The 18,514-nt window shown below is 35.7% G+C and overlaps 1 protein-coding gene across 1 annotated transcript; it reads right to left on the bottom strand.

Annotated features, from left to right (window-relative positions):
* Positions 1-2,797: 2,797 nt before the first annotated feature.
* Positions 2,798-17,794, bottom strand: LOC109107525 (malonyl-CoA decarboxylase, mitochondrial-like). The gene is made up of 5 exons (XM_042744282.1): positions 17,185-17,794; positions 8,817-8,929; positions 8,581-8,737; positions 8,136-8,288; positions 2,798-4,960 (listed from the first exon to the last, which is right to left on the bottom strand). Exons 1-5 carry the CDS (start codon positions 17,728-17,730, stop codon positions 4,415-4,417), a joined length of 1,515 nt encoding a protein of 504 aa, XP_042600216.1. The 5' UTR covers positions 17,731-17,794; the 3' UTR covers positions 2,798-4,414.
* Positions 17,795-18,514: the final 720 nt, after the last annotated feature.

The raw sequence follows: 18,514 nt of genomic DNA, 5'->3' as shown, positions 1-18,514 counted from the left end.
CAATCAAACAGGCAATTGATTAATGTGCTGTTGGAAAATTTGCGACAAGGCAATAGAACATTGTTCAGCATGTGCTTTACTTAACTGTAATGACAAGCTCACAGCCATTAAAAAGGGTGTAAAGTGCCTCCTAATCCATCCTGCCTGTAATTGCGTATTAACAAATGGGTACTAAAATGTTAATGTCCAGTTGGCTAGCAGCTGCGGGTTTGTTGATTAACATGTTGTGCTGAATCTTCCAGGACACTATGTGATGCTCTTTGAGGTCTGGAAGGCCTTGTGTTTAGATCCAGTGCTGCTATTCTGGATAGGCAGATCGCTAATGCCTTTTAAAGTGATACAGTATTAATAACGAACCAAGCATTATAAAAGTTAGTTCCGGTCACTGGAATAGTGAGCCAAAAGTGTCTATTACAGTCCAACAGCACTGGGATTTTTCACTATTTGTATCACTAGGCTCGTCTGTGTTTGCATGTTTAAAACAGAGTCTGTGTATTAGTGGTGTTTTTTTTCTTCAGTGCCTCTTTTTGTAAGTTCCATCCATACATCAGTAATGATTGACTAATAAATTCAGTTGAGTCACTTAACATCTCTGATTCATTCAGGAACTAAACAAGTACAGCGTCTTTATGTCATTGAATTATCACTTAAGCAACTTGTACAACAATACTGATTCATCATGAAACAAGAGACTTGTCTTTACTGTATGTGTGTCATTGAATCATTCACTATAATGTTTTGTTTAACAAGAATGTTGCTCAGGGATTCAGAATAAACTTTGTACTAAGCTGAACATATAGTATGTCGATGCATATTTTCAAATGTATAGAACATTTGAATGTACACGAACATGTCAATCAACATGAATTCAGATTTGCCCCATTTGTTTTAAGACATATTGTGCATAATTCAGAACACATTAGTCTACATAAAATAAAATAAAAACTTTCATCAGTAGTATTTTGATTTATTTAGTAACACAATAAAAGATATTGAACATAATTTATAACATTAATAATCCTGCCAGACTGAAAAAAAGGTCTACTAAGAGCCTATTTCTTCTTGTGTATACAATATTTTCCTACTAAAATCATAAGGTATTTTTAATCCTTTCAAAATAATATGGGTAAAGAGTTTACATTAATAAAACAAATGCAGACACATACACCCCCCACCCCCGGTCCCAACATGCTCTAAATCTAGCTTTTCTCCTGCACAGATGGGGTTAATAATGTTAAGCAATAGCTGTTTATATAGCTGTTGGAAATAATAAATGATCAATTTAATTCTGATTGAAATTATTATCATTTAGTTTACGGCAATAATAGCACATAATGATAGTCCCGTAAAAAATTGCATGGCGTTCTATGTTAACGTTAATCAGTACAAATAAAATGCTTGTAAACTTATTAATAAGGCTTTGTAGTTCATGTGAGCTCTATACTGCAGATTTGAAAAGCTTTTTAAAATTTTGTTACTTTGAATTAGAGTCACAACTTACTGAAATCATTATTGTTGGTACTTTGAACTGCCAATGGATTTTGCTTGGAGACTCGCACTAATGGTCACATATTCTTCAATAACAGCTTAAAAAATAGCAGTTTATCATCTCTCTCTGTGTGTGTGTGTGTGTGTGTGTGTGTGTGTGTGTGTGTATGACAGCAGTGTGGTATGAATACCAACAAGTACCTGAGGCTTGTAAAGCTCGAATACAAATGTGTCTTTGATGAGCAACACCTTTAGTCCTCTCTAGAGTCGTCCTGTAAGTCTTCAAAATGCATCTTTTTCAAGTAGCCCTAATACACAGTAAACAAATTTATTAGGTCATAATCTCCAACTGAATTCTTGTTCCTTTCAATTTTGAGGCTCATAACAATATGGGGTTTTCATTTTACTTGTATAGAAAAGTCTCTTCATGAATGGCTAAAAACATCAGGACTCTTTACACCTCATTTCCTGATCCGTTATGTTTTCGTGAGACGCTAAAAACGAGAAACCTTTCAGTTTCACATCAAATATCTTAAAACCATGCACATAATGCAAAACAGACACATATTTTCTACTAAACAAGCCTCAGATTTTGGGCAAAACTAATCCGAACTGAATGAACTGTGTATGAACCATATTGTAGATGCTATGCTACGCAGTTGCCATGGTAACCTCATGTATTTCCCTCACAGTAAAGCACTTGATGTTGTGAAGTATGTCCATCTAGCCTTGGGCCTGTGCCTACAGATGTGTTTTCCTCATTTCCTCCCTCACTGAGGGAGGAGTCTCTCAAGGGCATCCTTTAAACATTGTCCGCTTTGTTCTGTTTCCACCCAGTGCCCAGTTTAAGTGAATATCATAAATTTATCATCAATTTATTTTAACTTTATTTCTCACTTCATTAGTTTCTAGGGCACCACATGGAGGGACGGGGGAGAGAAGATGTGTGCCTCCTTTGAGAGTAAAAATGCAATTTCACAGTCAACTTACACTGAGATACTTTACACAACAATGGAGGGGAAAAAAAGACAGGAGGCCTACTTGAACACTGCAGTCTGTTATCAGACACTAGAGACAGCAGTCGTGGAGGAATAAAATGCTTGCTGGAGAGTGTTAAATCTCTTTAAATACCGCCAGTTAAACCGCCAAGGAACGGATCTGTCCAAATGTGATAGGATCTGGCCCAACGAGATAGCGTACTGTCCTGTGTTAACTTCAAAAAACGTTTGAAAATCCTCCATTGCCCAAAATTGATCAAACCGCTGAGATAGTACATCATGTTTACAATGGAAACAAAAGAAAGAATCAGTTTTTGGAAGATAAGCAGAATTTTAATTCATAAATAAACATTTTTAGCTGGCATATTCAGACACATTTACATACAGACAGCCGTTTCACAGTGAATCAGCTCACGCTAATGAAGGAATCAAAACATCATTTATTACAGCAGCTTCCACTCAGTCGCACTGGAACGCTTTCTTGCGTACACACGCTGAGAAGGCAAAGACATGACAGAGGCTGATAGATTCTTCCCGCTTCATTACCCCCAGTCTTTCAAAGTGTAGCATAAGTCTACATCAAAATCAGCAACCGGCTAATCAAACAGAGGCTCAAGCGCTGCTGAAAAGGACTAAGAAAAATAGATTCATTTGGAAGATTATCCTTTTCTTGATTGAAATTAGTGGAGATTTGGCACACATTAAAAAAATTAGGTGAAATCTCTTTGTAACATCACCAAGCAGCATGCTGGGTAATCATAGTTAACGTGATAAAAGGATAGTTCACTTAAAATGAATATTTAATATGTTTTAAAGTTGAATTTTATATATTTAATAGTTTTTACATAGTTATCAAAACCCCAATTCCTGTATCCATACGCCAAAATAATGGTGAGAAAATCTTTCTGTCTAGTTCTGTTCCAAGCTGCATGCAAAAAAAAAAAACACAATACAGAGTATCCTGATTTCTGAACAAATGCTGTTTCATGAGCAAATGACTCTCTAAAAGAACTGATTCTTTTTAAAGTCAACCTTATGAATTACAGATTGAACCATTCCATCATTGAATGAACTCTGAATCTTTCAGAATACTGAATAAACTTCTGACTTGCATACAGAACTGCAATTTGTCATTATTATCAGAGAAGGCCTTCTCAAAATATAAGCTATAGTCTAGTTATATGTGTGTACTACATATACAACAGTAGTGATCAAGTTCATAAAAGAAAGTGGTCCGTATAACTTGTGTACTATACTTAAAGTATTCTTAAGATAGCTTAATATTATAAAACAAGCTATTTAAGTCATTATTGCTCACAAATCAAATATTCAGTTTGTGCATCAATAGCATCAAATGTCATTGGTTCTTGCATGTAATGCCATCAAACCTGTGCCATAAGTGCTAAATATTCATAAGTGATTTGCATGAACATTTTGAGAGCAAATAATGATTTCAATTTCAATTTATTCTTTACAAAAAGTTGTATGGCTTCACAGAATATAATGGATAAATCCTATGGACTATTTTAATACATTTAATAATGTTTAATCTATGACATTATTTTGTCACTGTGAACTTCTGCTGGATGAAAACTCTGCATGACGATTGTCTGAGGAAGAAAGAAAGTCATACAGGTTTGGAACAACTTAAGGGTTTGTATATGCTGCCAGAATTTTCATTTTGGGGTGAACTATCCCTTTAGAATCGGATTTATTGGATTATTATCTTTCAGAAAGGCAGAGTACAACTGTCCATCTCTGAACAAACAATGAAATGTGACTTGCTGGTTTCAGTCGTGGATCCACATAAGGCTCGTTTAAATCTTCATTGTGTTTGTCCACCCTGTGCAGATCAGAGTTATCAAAAATGATACAAATTAATTTGAGTGCCAACACATTTTGTTCCAGCACAGAGCTACAGATTTGACTCAGAATTTGATGTTCTTCTGGAACTGCGACACTAGATGCAGCACCTGCTCCGAAGCCTTGATGACTTTATTCTGCAGGTAGGCGGCACTGTTAGTGCTGGTCTCTTGTAAAAAGTAGCGATAATTAACCATTATGCCGCAAGAGTTAGCCATCCCTCGTGGGCTTGTGTCCGCTTGCCAGTTCAGCCTCCACATGGTGGCGCCATTCTGAAGATGGAAGTTGGCCACAGGGTTTAGGGCGTAGCCCCGCCGTTTCTCTCCGTACAGATACCAGGCGCAGAGCCGCATTAGCGCAGGTTCCAGAGCACGGACCAGGCGGTCGGAGCGGGTCCACTCGCTGGTGCTGATGAGCCTGCGCAGGGCCTCTAGAGCTGGGGCACCGGGGGCGGCTCCCGTCACATCCTCCAACTCCCTCCACTCCTTCTCAGACAGGAGCTCTATGGCACGTCCCTCCTTCTTGTGCTGACCGAGAGCCCCTAGTAGCCATAATGAGAAGCCGGGGATGGGAGACAGACTGGAGAACTGGGCCATGTGAGGAAATTCACTCTGCACAGAAAGGTAAACACAGATAGTTAACTCTCAGTTGCATATCTATACCAACACACACAAAAATTATATATATGTCATATACATTTTACTGTAAACTGAGTATTTATTGTAACTAAATAGTAACAATACAGTAAAACTGAGTATAGTAATTTATACAGTATAGCTCAACATGGATCCCAAAATATGTACCTTGAAATAACAGCAAGAAAACACATCTTTCTGTTAAGCTGCCTGTTAAAGAAATAAAACGCAAGGAGTGTCTCTATTCATGGACAAATGATTCTTTTGAGCTGATTAAAGGGATACTTCACCTTTTTGTAAGCGAAGAAAACAAAAATAACGACTTTATTCAACAATTCCTTTTTCAGCAGTCTCCTCTGTATCTCTCCATATCACTGTATGCTGCGTATGCACTTCTGTATCATCCACGCCACAAGGATGCGCTGTTTTCTTTCAAATCAAAGCTAAATACAAAAAGTGTTCCCGTCACTTCATATAACCCAGATTGCATGGCAGATGGAGTATTCTGACCACGACTTTCATACCTTTTATGGACCTTGACACTGTTATTTACTTGGCAGTCTATGGGAGAGTCACATCTCCGGGTTTTCATCCAAAATATCTTAAATTGTGCTCCGAAGACGAACAGAGCTTTTACGGGTTTGGAACGACATTTGGAACGACCTCATGAATCACAGGCTTAAATCAGACAATTTCTGCACTGAATGAGTTCTAAATGTATACATGTATATATATATATATGTATGTATATATGTGTGTGTGTGTGTATATACAGTATATATATATATATATATATATATATATATATATATATATATATATATATATATATATATATATATATATATATATATATATATATATATATATATATACTGTATATATGTGTGTGTGTGTGGGTGTGTGTGTGTGTGTGTGCATGTTTGTGTGTGTGTGAGAGACAGTAATACAATGAAAACTACCTATTTTTATATAAGTAAAAAATTATTTATTAGTGTGACTGGAAAACAAAATTCAGTGTCTCATGATTCCTAATCCTAATCATTGATTTGGTGCTCAAACATTTCTTACTATTATCAAAGTTGAAAACCATTGTGTTGCTGAATATTTTTGTGTAAACTGATATTTTTATATAAAATATCTATATCCTCTCTTCTTACTCTTCTTTTTCTCCTCCATCCACATTCCATTTGTACTAATTTAAAAATCATGTTGAACAAGAGCACTGTGTCTCTTTCTCATCCCCCACAAGGACATATACACACTCATTTTCTCTCCCTCTTCTGCTCACATTCAACAAGAAGAAAGCACTGAACAAACCAAACGTGTCAGACTGGCCCCAGAGAAGCAGAGATTTTAAGTCCTTCACACTTCCCTCTCACTCTCCTTCTTTGCCATGCATCACTCCTTCAGACTGGCAGCAGTGTAGGAAGAGTAAGCATGTCCAAGGGTCACTTTTCATTCATCAACTCAATTTACTGTAAAACATCAGTCAGCAGGTTTAAAGCTACAGAGAGCGAGAAGGAGAGAGAATGAAGAGTAAGGACAAGAAGAGAGTGAATATAAGATAGAAAGCGAGTGCAAAAGAGCCCCATAAGGATTCTGCTGAAAAACAAGCAAACCCTCCTTCTCCTAAATCACACTGTGACCTTTCTCCACCTCTTTTTTTCTGTCTATCATCCATCCATCACGCCAATCGTCCCCTTGTGGCATGGTGAGTCACCTTTACTCTTTCTTCAGCAGAAGGATGAGCTCCAGTTCTCACAGGTACTTTATACTTTCTTTTCAAACTACATAAACTAAACTCATTTTCTCAAGTTTTATACGCAGCTTTAAATTTCCAACACAGAGTTAATACAAAGTTGATAAACTTAGCATGCAAGTAATCAAGTATGAAACTGTGTGACTTGTTCTTCAGAAAATGTAAAAGTCTATTTATAACAGTAGTAACAAATTTACTACTTAGAGCAACAATGGTGTTTTACTGGAAACCATGACTGGAAAATGGTTACCATGGAAAAGTTCTGTAAGGATCGTATGGATATTTATGGACTAAGATGTTGAGAACTTGTTTCGAAGAAAAAAAAGCAAGCTGCACTTGCACACACACTTCAAAAACTAATTCAAACACAAATCCAAAGCATCAACAAGCACAATTTGCATGAAATAATATCTATTGAGTGTCCATTTCCACTCAAATGATGCCTTCAATCTCTCATCTGGGTAAATCAGCTCTCTGAGAACTGCAGCCCTTCGCAGAGAGCTCTTTACTAGGGTTAACCTCTATTACACAAACAGCCATCCAGCACTTTGTTTCACCAACATTCCCGCTGAAGCAAAACTCATCTGAATCTATAAAGCTGAGTGCCTCTCGTTTCTTTTCCATTTAATTTCGCCTTCATCTAGTAAAGAGGCAGGAGCTCTGTGACATGCCATGTGTCCCTCCTTCTTCATGTTATTGAGGGTGACAGCTGACATTTTATTCGTTTTCCTGCTTTTTTCCCCTCTCTTCCAGCTTAGAAATGTGCTAAAGTACAATGTCTGGTACTAGGTGATGCTGTGGGACAAATATATTAATAGTATTAAAGTCCTTAGATTCAATTTCTATTTTGTAAAGAGTTAATTACAAAATACCAATTAATTAATTAAACTGCATATTAGTTTTTGTATGCATATTGAGGGCAAAGTTGGCCATTGATGGCTCGCCATGCCATATCACAAAAAAAGGAAAAATAGACACACACACACACAAAAAAAAAAACATACTTCTAGTTGATTATATATAGTGAATTTGATGTGTGTGTGTGTGTGTGTGTGTGTGATTTGATTAAAATATAATTTCAATTCAAAATAATTTTATTTACATTTTTGATTACTTAAAAATGTAAAAAAAAAAAAAAAAAAAGTAATTCATTTCAATATAAAATATACACACACATTTATATAATATACCTGTTCAATACTTTTAAATATTTTATTGTGCTCTTCAAATCAAAAAGGTTGAAAATCCTGCTTGAAAATCCACCATATAAATAGCAGACTGTTTTCCTAGCATTTATTATTTATCTACACATATTTCACTGCAAAAATTCTTCAAACAGCTGTGATAAAACATTACTTTCATGATTTATTTTCTCTTTCATTTGCCCACCTGCAGTTCTCGGACCACCCTCTTGATGAGGTAGTTTCCAAGCTCCACCCCCTGCAATCCGGCCTGAGTGGAGGAGATGGAGTAGAAGATGGACGCATTGATCTTGTTAACATCTTCGTCTGCATCTAGAGTGGAAAACTCTCTTACAATTCCCTGAGAAAATAAGAGGCACATGATAAATGAATAAACTCACACAGGCGTTGCCAGAATCAGGGACCATAGCTGAATTCTGTACATTCTAGTCACAGTGTGCTGTTTTGGAGTATCTTTAGCCCGTCTTACATCACTACTGTCTCCTTACACATTCTTCTGATCCTAACAGGTACTGGTGAGAATTAATGACATTGCACAAAGACGCTTTCTCCCTTCATGAACTCTATTTGACCATCAATCCATAAATTATTCTGTGTGATGAATACCAAATGTGATTTTCATTTGCATTTACCTGGATATTATTTGCTATGTCCTCAGTTAAGGCAACGTGCAGCACCACCAGTGGCTCTCCAGGCATGGAGGCGTGGGTGAATGCGTAACATCTCCGGTACGGCCCCACTCTGCGTTTGATATCCGTCCAGTTCCGTACAGGATGGACCGCCTCATACCTGTAGGATCAAACAATAAAAGGCTCAACTGGGAAGACAACTAAAAAGAAAATGTTTATACATATGAGAGCGATCTTACTGGCTGATCTTCTGAAGGATCTCGCATGGGGATTGCCAAGTGATTCTTTCCAGTCGAAGTAACCCAACAGAGAACCATTCTGACAGAAGACTCTTCAGAGTGCTGTTCAGATCCTAACACCAAGATATACAAACACAAGAAGATCAGAATTGAAGAATGTGAGACGTGAACATGCAGTTTCATCACTGGAATACACATATAGCATAAAGTCCTGTATTATTAAAAAAAAAAAAAAAAAAAAAAAAGTTCTGAAAGTTCTCATATTTAGGTTCTAAATTTCTTTATTATTATTTAAAAAATACTTTGTACATTGTGAGTCCCTGAACCAGTATTATTTAACTATTATTTATATACTATCATAGTTTTTTTTTTTTTTTAATATTGTTGACTGGTTTTTTATATATATATATTTTCAGTTTTTATTTAATTTTTTTCTGATTTTTATTAGTTTAGTTTATTAGTTTTTTTGTTTTTTCATTTTTGTTATTTGTTCATTTTTGTTATATGTTATTATTTTTGTTAAGATCACTATTTAATGTTTAATTTATTTTTATTACAGTTTTAGTTTCAATTTATTTCCAGTTAGTAATTTCGGTGCTTCAGCATATTTATATTTTATTTTATTATTTATATTCATATTTATGCATATTTTTTTATTTAGTTTAAATAAAATAAATAAAAAAAAATATATTTTTTTTTCATAGTTTAAGTTGATGATAATATCCCTAGACTAACCAAATCAATCAGACTTAAATCAAAAAGATTTTTTTCCAAACACACATTTTTTCTATATTCTACACTTTTTATATAAGCTATGTGAGTTATGTTAAAATTAAAACTAAATATTTTAAATACCTTTTTTTTTACATCACAAATCCAACATAAACCTGTTATATAAATTACATTAAAAGTTAAACATGGTTGAACAACCCTGAAATGCTACATTCCCAATGCAAATCTTCCTCCTGACTGCACTCGGACCATTTATGATAACTATGCAAAAATGGGTCATTCAGAAATCACAGTATTGCAAAGAGCTTATTTACATATATTCTTAAAAGGGAAGCCACAAAATCAGCCTGTTTAATCCTAAGGGTCAAAGAGAGTGTTGCAAATGCTCATGCAAAACTAAATCATGTGCCTTGACTAATATTATAAATGGGCTTCAGGGAAAAAAATAATACTCTGCAAAAAGTGTAGATAGAACACGTCCGGTTTAATATTATAATTCATGGGCAATACCCACCTATTTTCAAGAATCGTTCTCAGTACAGCTGCGCTCATAATGGTGCCTAATTATAAAGTGTGCAGCTTCCGTCAAGGGAATTAACATTTCACAGTCACTTTCACAGATCGTGTGCAGCAACCCCACCAACTCAGAGTTTGCTGCTTTTTCATCTGTACAGTACAAAACACTTTCAGAGTCGTCTCATTTTCCTCTGCAGCTCTTAGCGTCTGTTTATTTGCTCTGGTAGTGCTCTCATTAGAACGCCGGATCGGCATCAGCGTCGAAAGATTTCTGTGGTAAACACAGTTCCATTTCATCAAAGTGCTGTTGCTCCTCACATGAGATATGGTTCTGCACTCATAATGGTGATGAGCAACACAACACGCATACAAATATCTGGATCTAGTCGCCGGGGCACTCACACGAAGCGGTTTTAAAAATTCTACGCTAGCCTATCCCACAGATGCATGTGCTTAAAAGAATTACAGGCCTGTCATTCAAACGTCCACACCGACCATCCGTACATGCTTTGGCTTCATCTATAGGTAGCACACGTAAAATCTGACCTTATTGTAGTGCTTTCAGCTGTGCCTGCAAGCAAAAAGATCTCAAATTACCATTTCCCGGCACACTTTTCCCTATAAACCCACTCGCTCAGATCAGCATATAGAAATGTGTCGCTAAGTGATGCATTTGTATGTAGAAGATAACCAGAGGGTGTCAAGGTAAAGGCTCCCAATAGCTCAATAGCAGCAAAACAATCTAACAAAGTTGAGGTTGTAGCGCTGCCTGAAAACAGGATGGCTGTTCAAGAAAAGCAGGCCATCAGGGACTCAACTGGCTATGTAGTCTGCGGCATTTTGTTTTTCTGTCTATCTCAGCAATCCACAGCCCTTGGCCGCCCCAGCAGTCACAGTTCCACTTAACTTTAAACTCATCAAATCCTCTCTGGGCTGGGAAATTACTTCTAAGCATTTATTTGGTGTTCTACCTTTAAATTCAGTGCAGCCGAAAGCATTTGAAATTCTTCACCCAAAAGACTTTTATATTTGCTTACACGGCTGAATTTACTCTAGGGCCAAACGTACATAAGTGGAATCCAACTTTGATATGTGCCATCGCACCGCAGGCCACAACTTTCAAAAGTACTGCACTGTTTGGGCCGCTTTATTTATTTTCTTATGTGCATAAGGGAAAAGAAGATATCTAACCTGCACTAAACTATAACTCGCATCAAGGCCGATGCAAAGATCACAAATTATTAATCCAACCAAAGTGCTAGAAAAAACATTTGCCACGCTGAAATTTAAAAGGGCAGAGAACATTCGCTTGGTGGAAATAGAGTGCAGAATCTGCTCTGCACAAAAGGAGCAAGAATGTCAATGACTGCACCTGAACAGAACCTGAAAGTGTGCTTTTGACATTCTCTGATTTTACTGGCGTGAACGAAAAGTGGAGAAGGCAGGTGCAAATAGAAGAAATCTGACATTAAAGCAACTTTCACCTGTCCATACTGTACATAAAATGAAAGCCTGTTTTACACCGCTAGCATTTGAGAAAAATATGCTGGAAAAAAAACATACAAAAATGGTTTAAGGGAATTGTTCATCCAAAAACATTTACTCAGCCTCTTGTTGTTATAACCCTGTGACTTACTTTCTTCTGTGGAAAAAAACACTTTGTGTTTGTAATTTTTGGAATTCTCAATCATGACTTTGAAAATTAAAACACTTTTTTAAATCATAAATAAATAAGTAAAGTGTGTGTATACATTATATATACAGTGGTGTGAAAAATTGTTGGCCCCCTTCCTGTTTTCTTATTTTTTGCATGTTTGTCACACTTTAATGTTTCAGATCATCAAACTAATTTAAATATTAGTCAAAGATAACAAGTAAACATAACATGCAGTTTTTAAATGAAGGTTTTTATTATTAAGGGAAAACAAAATCCAAAACTACACGGCCTTGTATGAAGAAGTGTTTGCCCCCCTGTTAAAACTGTGGTTTATCACACCTGAGTTCAATTTCTCTAGCCACACCCAGGCCTGATTACTGCCACACCTGTTCGCAATCAAGAAATCTCTTAAATAGGACCTGCCTGACAAAGTGAATCCTTAAAAGCTAGACATCATGCCGAGATCCAAAGAAATTCAGAAACAAATGAGAAAGAAGGTAACGGAGATCTATCAGTCTGGAAAAGGTTATAAAGCCATTTCTAAAGCTTTGGGACTCCAGCGAACCACAATGAGAGCCATTATTCACAAATAGCAAAAACATGGAACACTGGAGAACCTTCCCAGATGTGGGATTACCCCAAGAGCACAGCGACAACTCATCCAAGAGGTCACAAAAGACCCCACAACAACATCCAAAGAACTGCAGGCCTCACTTGCCTCAGTTAAGGTCGGTGTTCATGACTCCACCATAAGAAAGAGACTGGGCAAAAACAGTCTGCATGGCAGAGTTCCAAGATGAAAACCGCTGCTGAGCAAAAAGAACATAAAGGCTCGTCTCAGTTTTGCCAGAAAACATCTTGATGATCCCCAAGACTTTTGGGAAAATACTCTGTGGACTGACGAGACAAAAGTTGAACTTTTTGGAAGGAGTGTGTCCCATTAACATCATAAACATATATATCAAGAACATATATAAACACACATGCATGTATATATTTTGAAAATGTATATATATTCTCATATTATTTATATTATATATAAATATATTTAATATAAACATAACATATTTTTCTTAAATATATACATGTGTGTGTGTATTTATATATATACATAATAAATATACACAGTACACACTCATATATATTCTGTAAACAAATACATTTATTTTGGATGCGATTAATCGTTTGACAGCACTTATATATATATATATATGTGTGTGTGTATATATATGTATATATGTGTTTGTGCGTGTGTGTATTTATTTATTCCTTAAATTCCTATGACTTTACCATCACATACAAGCTCAAAAATACATGTTTTAATTTACATTCACACCAATTAAAGGATTAACACAGTGTAAACACTTAAAAATATTACCATAGCTTAGAAAAATATGTTGAAATTGCTTAATAGTTTAATAGTCACATTATTTAAAATATATTTTATTTTGTTTAGTTGTATATGTATTAAAAAGTCACTCCAAAATGTGTTTATGCAAAACACAATGTAATCACAGTATCAAATATATACAGATAATGCAAAATAATTTTTGTATATGGCTACTTCAAAATACTCTAATAGAAGACTAGAAGACTTGAATAGAAGACTTTTTTAATGCTTCAGAGATCAGATCTTTCCTGCTATATAACATAAAACTCTAATGTTAATCTCAAAACTAATGAACTGAGGAAATGTAAATGTCTTACTGACAAGGCACCCAGTGTAACTTTCAATCATTAATTCTGCAGAGGACATGTCAGTATAGTCCTCCTAAATTGCTCTGTGAAAACCACTGCAAGCAGCTTGCTGACTGTCCAATACAATGCAGACTGTCCAATACAATGCAGACTTGGAGGAGTTCTGCTGGGCACCTGTTTGAGTCCAGACAGACTACATCTGATTATCGATTACATATCAAGAAATGCACCTGCTCAGAGATTTGAACTGACATTTCTTTGGGATCCTGATAATTCTGCTCGGGAGAGTTTGGGATGTGTGATTAAATTTTAGTGCAAAGCTCAGCATCTTAGCTGTTCTTTGTCTTGAATGATTATAGTCATTTTAACACATTTTGTTCTTCCGCACTTTGGTAGGAGGTGAGCTAAATCAGTTCAGGTGCTAGTTCACAGTTTATGGCTTTCAGATCCAGTTTCCACGCTCTCTGTCCTTGAATCAGAGGTGTGGTAATCACTTATAATACTAACACAAGGTGCACAGATGATAAAAGCAATTTTTTTCTTTACACCAATCTTGAGAAGTTCATGCATCTGTCACCCTCATTTCCAAATTAATATGTTTAACATTCATCAGAGAGAATACCTTTTTGCTCCAAGGTGAGAGGATTTAGAGAAATTTAGCATTATATGACTTGCTCACCAATGGATCCTCTGTAGTGAATGGGTGCCGTCAGAATCAGAGTTTCATTGATTATTTCCCACTCTGCAAAGTCAAATTTCAACCTTTTAAATGAAATGTTATTAGCTAATTCTAATTGTTTATAATGTCCATTCTGTATAAAGTTAATACTATTCGGAATTACAAACTACCATATTAATCTTATTATTTCTACAGTATATAAAACAAATCAAACAGAAGATATATTACTGTTTTTCCGGACAATTTTTGATTGATTAATGAACACCACTCACATAATTAAACATGCACATAGTAGTGTAAGCTCATGAGGCAACAACAAAACATAATTAATTATTCTTGCATATGGGTACTGTTTCACATACTACTTTTAAATAATAGTAATTGTAAAATTTTGTAGAAAAAAATTGTTATAATACATTTATATTATAGTAATAATATTTTTACATCTTCGGAAAAAACTTTTTTTTTTTTTTTTTTTTTTTTTACACAAATGTACATAATCAGTTCTAATGTTTTTTTTTTTTCTCAATCCACCTGTTCAAGTCCACAATAAATGCTGACTTTGAGGTCTTATTACTAAAACAGCAGATCAGATCATCACTGCTGCCATGAAGACCAAACAGCTGCCCGTGAAACTTTGAAATAACGTTAGAAAAAATACCTGGAGTAGGCTATAAAAAGACTGGCAAAACTTCAAACTTTCCAAGTATCACTGTGAAGTCCTTTGTAACAAGATGGGGGGAAAACACTGGAGTTGAGATTGGAATGCCTTCAAAATAAGCATCAGGACAAGGTGCTGTGCAAGTGACCCAGAGGCTGTCTACACCACTAACAGCTCTTTGACTGAAATTGAGGAAACTGCCCAGAGTTCAATGATTTCTTTGCACTTCACAGAGCTAGAGCAACTGAAGCTCACTTTTGAAAAAGACAGATGGTGTAACAACGGAAGTTTGCTAGGCTCCACGAGGCAAAACTGGAAATATTTTGGAAGTTTTTCTTTTTTGGTCTGGTAAGACCTACTTGGCCTGAAAACAGCCCAACATACAGGAAGCCTCATAGATGTAATTCGAAATAGCAAGGCTGTCTTATTTTCCCAGTATATGTTTCTGTCATCTGGGAATTATTTAGACAGACATATTTTCAATGTTCTGTCAGCTGAAGGATGGACTCCTAGTAGCTGCACAGACTGTATTTCTATCACTCTTCCTTATTTTCATTCTTTAAAATTTAAGTATGGCATCTGCCCTGACAAAGGTCCATATTGTGCTAGGTAAGTCCATACTGGCAGTATCATTCTATGATTGTTGCCATCTACAAATGAGGCCAATACAGACAAATCCTTGGGGAGAAACAGTGTCATTCTGACAGAGTTTTGTTTGTGGGATGTTCCAGCAGAAAAATAACCCACAGGACATAAGAAATGCCTTGGGGGCCATAACAAAAAGGTTTTATTCTGGAATGGCCAAACCAGAGCCTAGACTAGAATCCTAATGAAAAGCTTGTTGTCAGTATGACCGGGCCCAGACAGACTATTTTCACATTTTCTGCACTGACTTTTGAAAGAAGGTATCTCTGGTATTCTGCTGAACGGAATTTAAACCAGGTAAATGTGTAAAATAGATCTGAAAGCATAATCAAATTTACCAAAATATAACTTGCAAAGGGATGCATTACATTTTGAGAATGACGAGCGTTCCAATTCAGCATGCATAAAAAAATGGACAAATTCCTAAAGGCATAAGTCTCAAACTAATAAAATAAAATCTTGTTTAATGGATTCAAATAAATAATTAAATAAATAAATAAGTTTGACAAAATTTAGAGGAGCTATAACAGGAATGAAATGTGAGGCACTGTAGACTTTGTATTGCACTACAGACATGTTTCCATGACGTCATGCCATAAATTCAAATGCATATTTGGCACCAAAACATTACAAACTATGTCACAGCTGAAGCCTGTGACGTTCACCAATGTGGGACAAAGGTCGTCTGGCTACAAACACATCCAGCCTTGCGAAATCAGAGACCACCGGGATCTAAAGTAGGGGAAAGGGCACATCACAAGTTTGCATGCCATGTCATAACCAAAGCCAATGTTAGGAACGCAGTAGTCACTGAAACCAATGGAAAAGCCAGAAGGTCATTCCATGACATGAGCACCACAGTGTTGATTACAAATATAATACTGATGTTTCCACAAATCATATCATATTTTAAATAATCAGTTAATTACTGTACAAAATCAGGGAAACAGAGTTCATCAAGAGTTAGAAGGTAATAAGAAACATTTATGAGGGTAAACAGGGTTGACACTAGGGATGCAACTTTTTTAAATATGCTCACTAAAATCCATTTAAAAAAAAAAAAAAAAAAAATATATATATATATATATATATATATATATATATATATATATATATATATATATATATATATATATATATAATCTTTTATTTGTATGTTTAGAATCATAATTTGACAGAATTGCAACACAGAATTATAATTAAGGTAAATGCAACTTTTTTTATCTCACAATTCTGACTTTTTCTTCCAATTCTGAGAAAAAAAAAGCTATAAACATAATTGCAAGATATAAAGTTAAAAAAAAATCTCAGTTTTATGATTGCATCTTGCAATTTAGGTTTTTTTCTGCCACAAAATAAAAATAAAAAAGTAATTGCAACTTATCTTACAATTTTGACTTTTTCCTTGCAATTGCGAGTTTATATCTCACAATTTAGGCATGTCCTCTCAGAACTGTGATTTCATATTTTGCCATTCTAAATGTAGTAATAAATAAATAAATAAACAAATAAAAAGCCTGAACTGTGGGATATTAAAGCAAAAGTTGGAAACATGTCAGGTAACAAGAACAGGTAGATAGATAGATAGATAGATAGATAGATAGATAGATAGATAGATAGATAGATAGATAGATAGATAGATAGATATAATATAATTTATGTTCATGTGGGACACAAAAGGCACCTTTTTTTATTTTTTTTGAATGGCATCACAAACTAATAGCTACATTTGCTATCTCTACATATAATAAACAGTAGCAATAAAATAATGTGTATTTACCCTCATATGCGGGCTGTCACTAATTTTTGAGGACGCGAACTCGATGAGATCTGCCCTGAGGTCCACCAGAAACTTCACTCCGCCCTGAACCTTGCTGATGTGCGTGAGCAGCTGTCGGTACCGGGGTGTTAAACTGTACCGTAACCTGTCCTCCACCTGCAGGATGGTGGCCACATCCCGCCCCTGAGTGTCCAGCAACTTCGCAGCCAGATCCGAAGCCCATCTGTGATCTACCCCGAAATCATGTGACAGCTTCTCGAGAAACTCCAGCTTTTGCTCTTTTTCTAAACTCTTGTAGAAGTGCATGAACTCCAGACTGTTGGATTCAGGTGGAGGTGGAGATTTGTCTCTCATCTCATAGGTTGGCAATGGGGCCACTGTCTTTCTCAGGATCTCCTCCATGCTGTTGTGCACTGCGATGGAAGTACATGGATACATGTTTCTGAACTCCCACACTCTGAGTCCCTGGACCGTTTTTAACACTGCTCTGTGTCGATAAGACTTTAGCAAAGAGCGCGCGGCTGTACATAAGGGGAAAGGTGTCATTGCGCGCCTGACAAATACGCACCAAAATAAACTTGTATATAGTGTTGCAATTCATATCCACTTCCGGGGTCTCTTAAAGGAACCGCGCACAGTTGTATGACAAACGCATGACCGCAGAGAACACAGGTGTTCCTACAAACTCAAAAACATGTAGTAAGCTTTTAAAAAGATATTATAAAAATTAATACAGTAATATATTGGGATAGTTAAGCGGTAGGGAAGGGTAGATGCCTTAGTAAAAGTATTTTAGTAAAAGAAAAAAGGTATACAAAGTATTTATGTATGTTTAAACAAACAAATTAATTAATTAATTCGATGCAATCTGTCAATGTATGCAATATATGTAAAGTCATACCACTGCATGATTATACAACTAGATATTTTAAATTAATAGATATTTGGGTTTCTCTTATGCAACTTTATGCAAATTAGTTTATATTTAATTACTTAATTCTGTTTGCATATCCAGAAAACGTGTAATAGAAAACTTATTGCATTGTGACTAAACAACTGGTGAATATGATTATACTATTAGTTAAAGTATCCCTATTATGGGTAACGAAAGTTTCATATTTTGGTTTTGGGAGTCCCCAAAAACAGGTTGACATGCATGTCTTATATATGCATTTATTTTTACCTCAACGACTCCCGAACGATTTGCTCAATGATTCATTTTTCCAAACCCCACCTTTAACGTTACGTGGCGCTAATCTGCGTGATTGGTCTCATTTTCATTTCATCATGTCTGTAATGCCTGATAAAGCAGCGTTTGTGAGCGCATTGC

The sequence above is a fragment of the Cyprinus carpio genome, chromosome B18 (assembly GCF_018340385.1).
Source record: "Cyprinus carpio isolate SPL01 chromosome B18, ASM1834038v1, whole genome shotgun sequence".
NCBI classification, from domain to species: Eukaryota; Metazoa; Chordata; class Actinopteri; order Cypriniformes; family Cyprinidae; genus Cyprinus; species Cyprinus carpio.
This window is presented reverse-complemented; position numbering and strand designations above follow the sequence as displayed.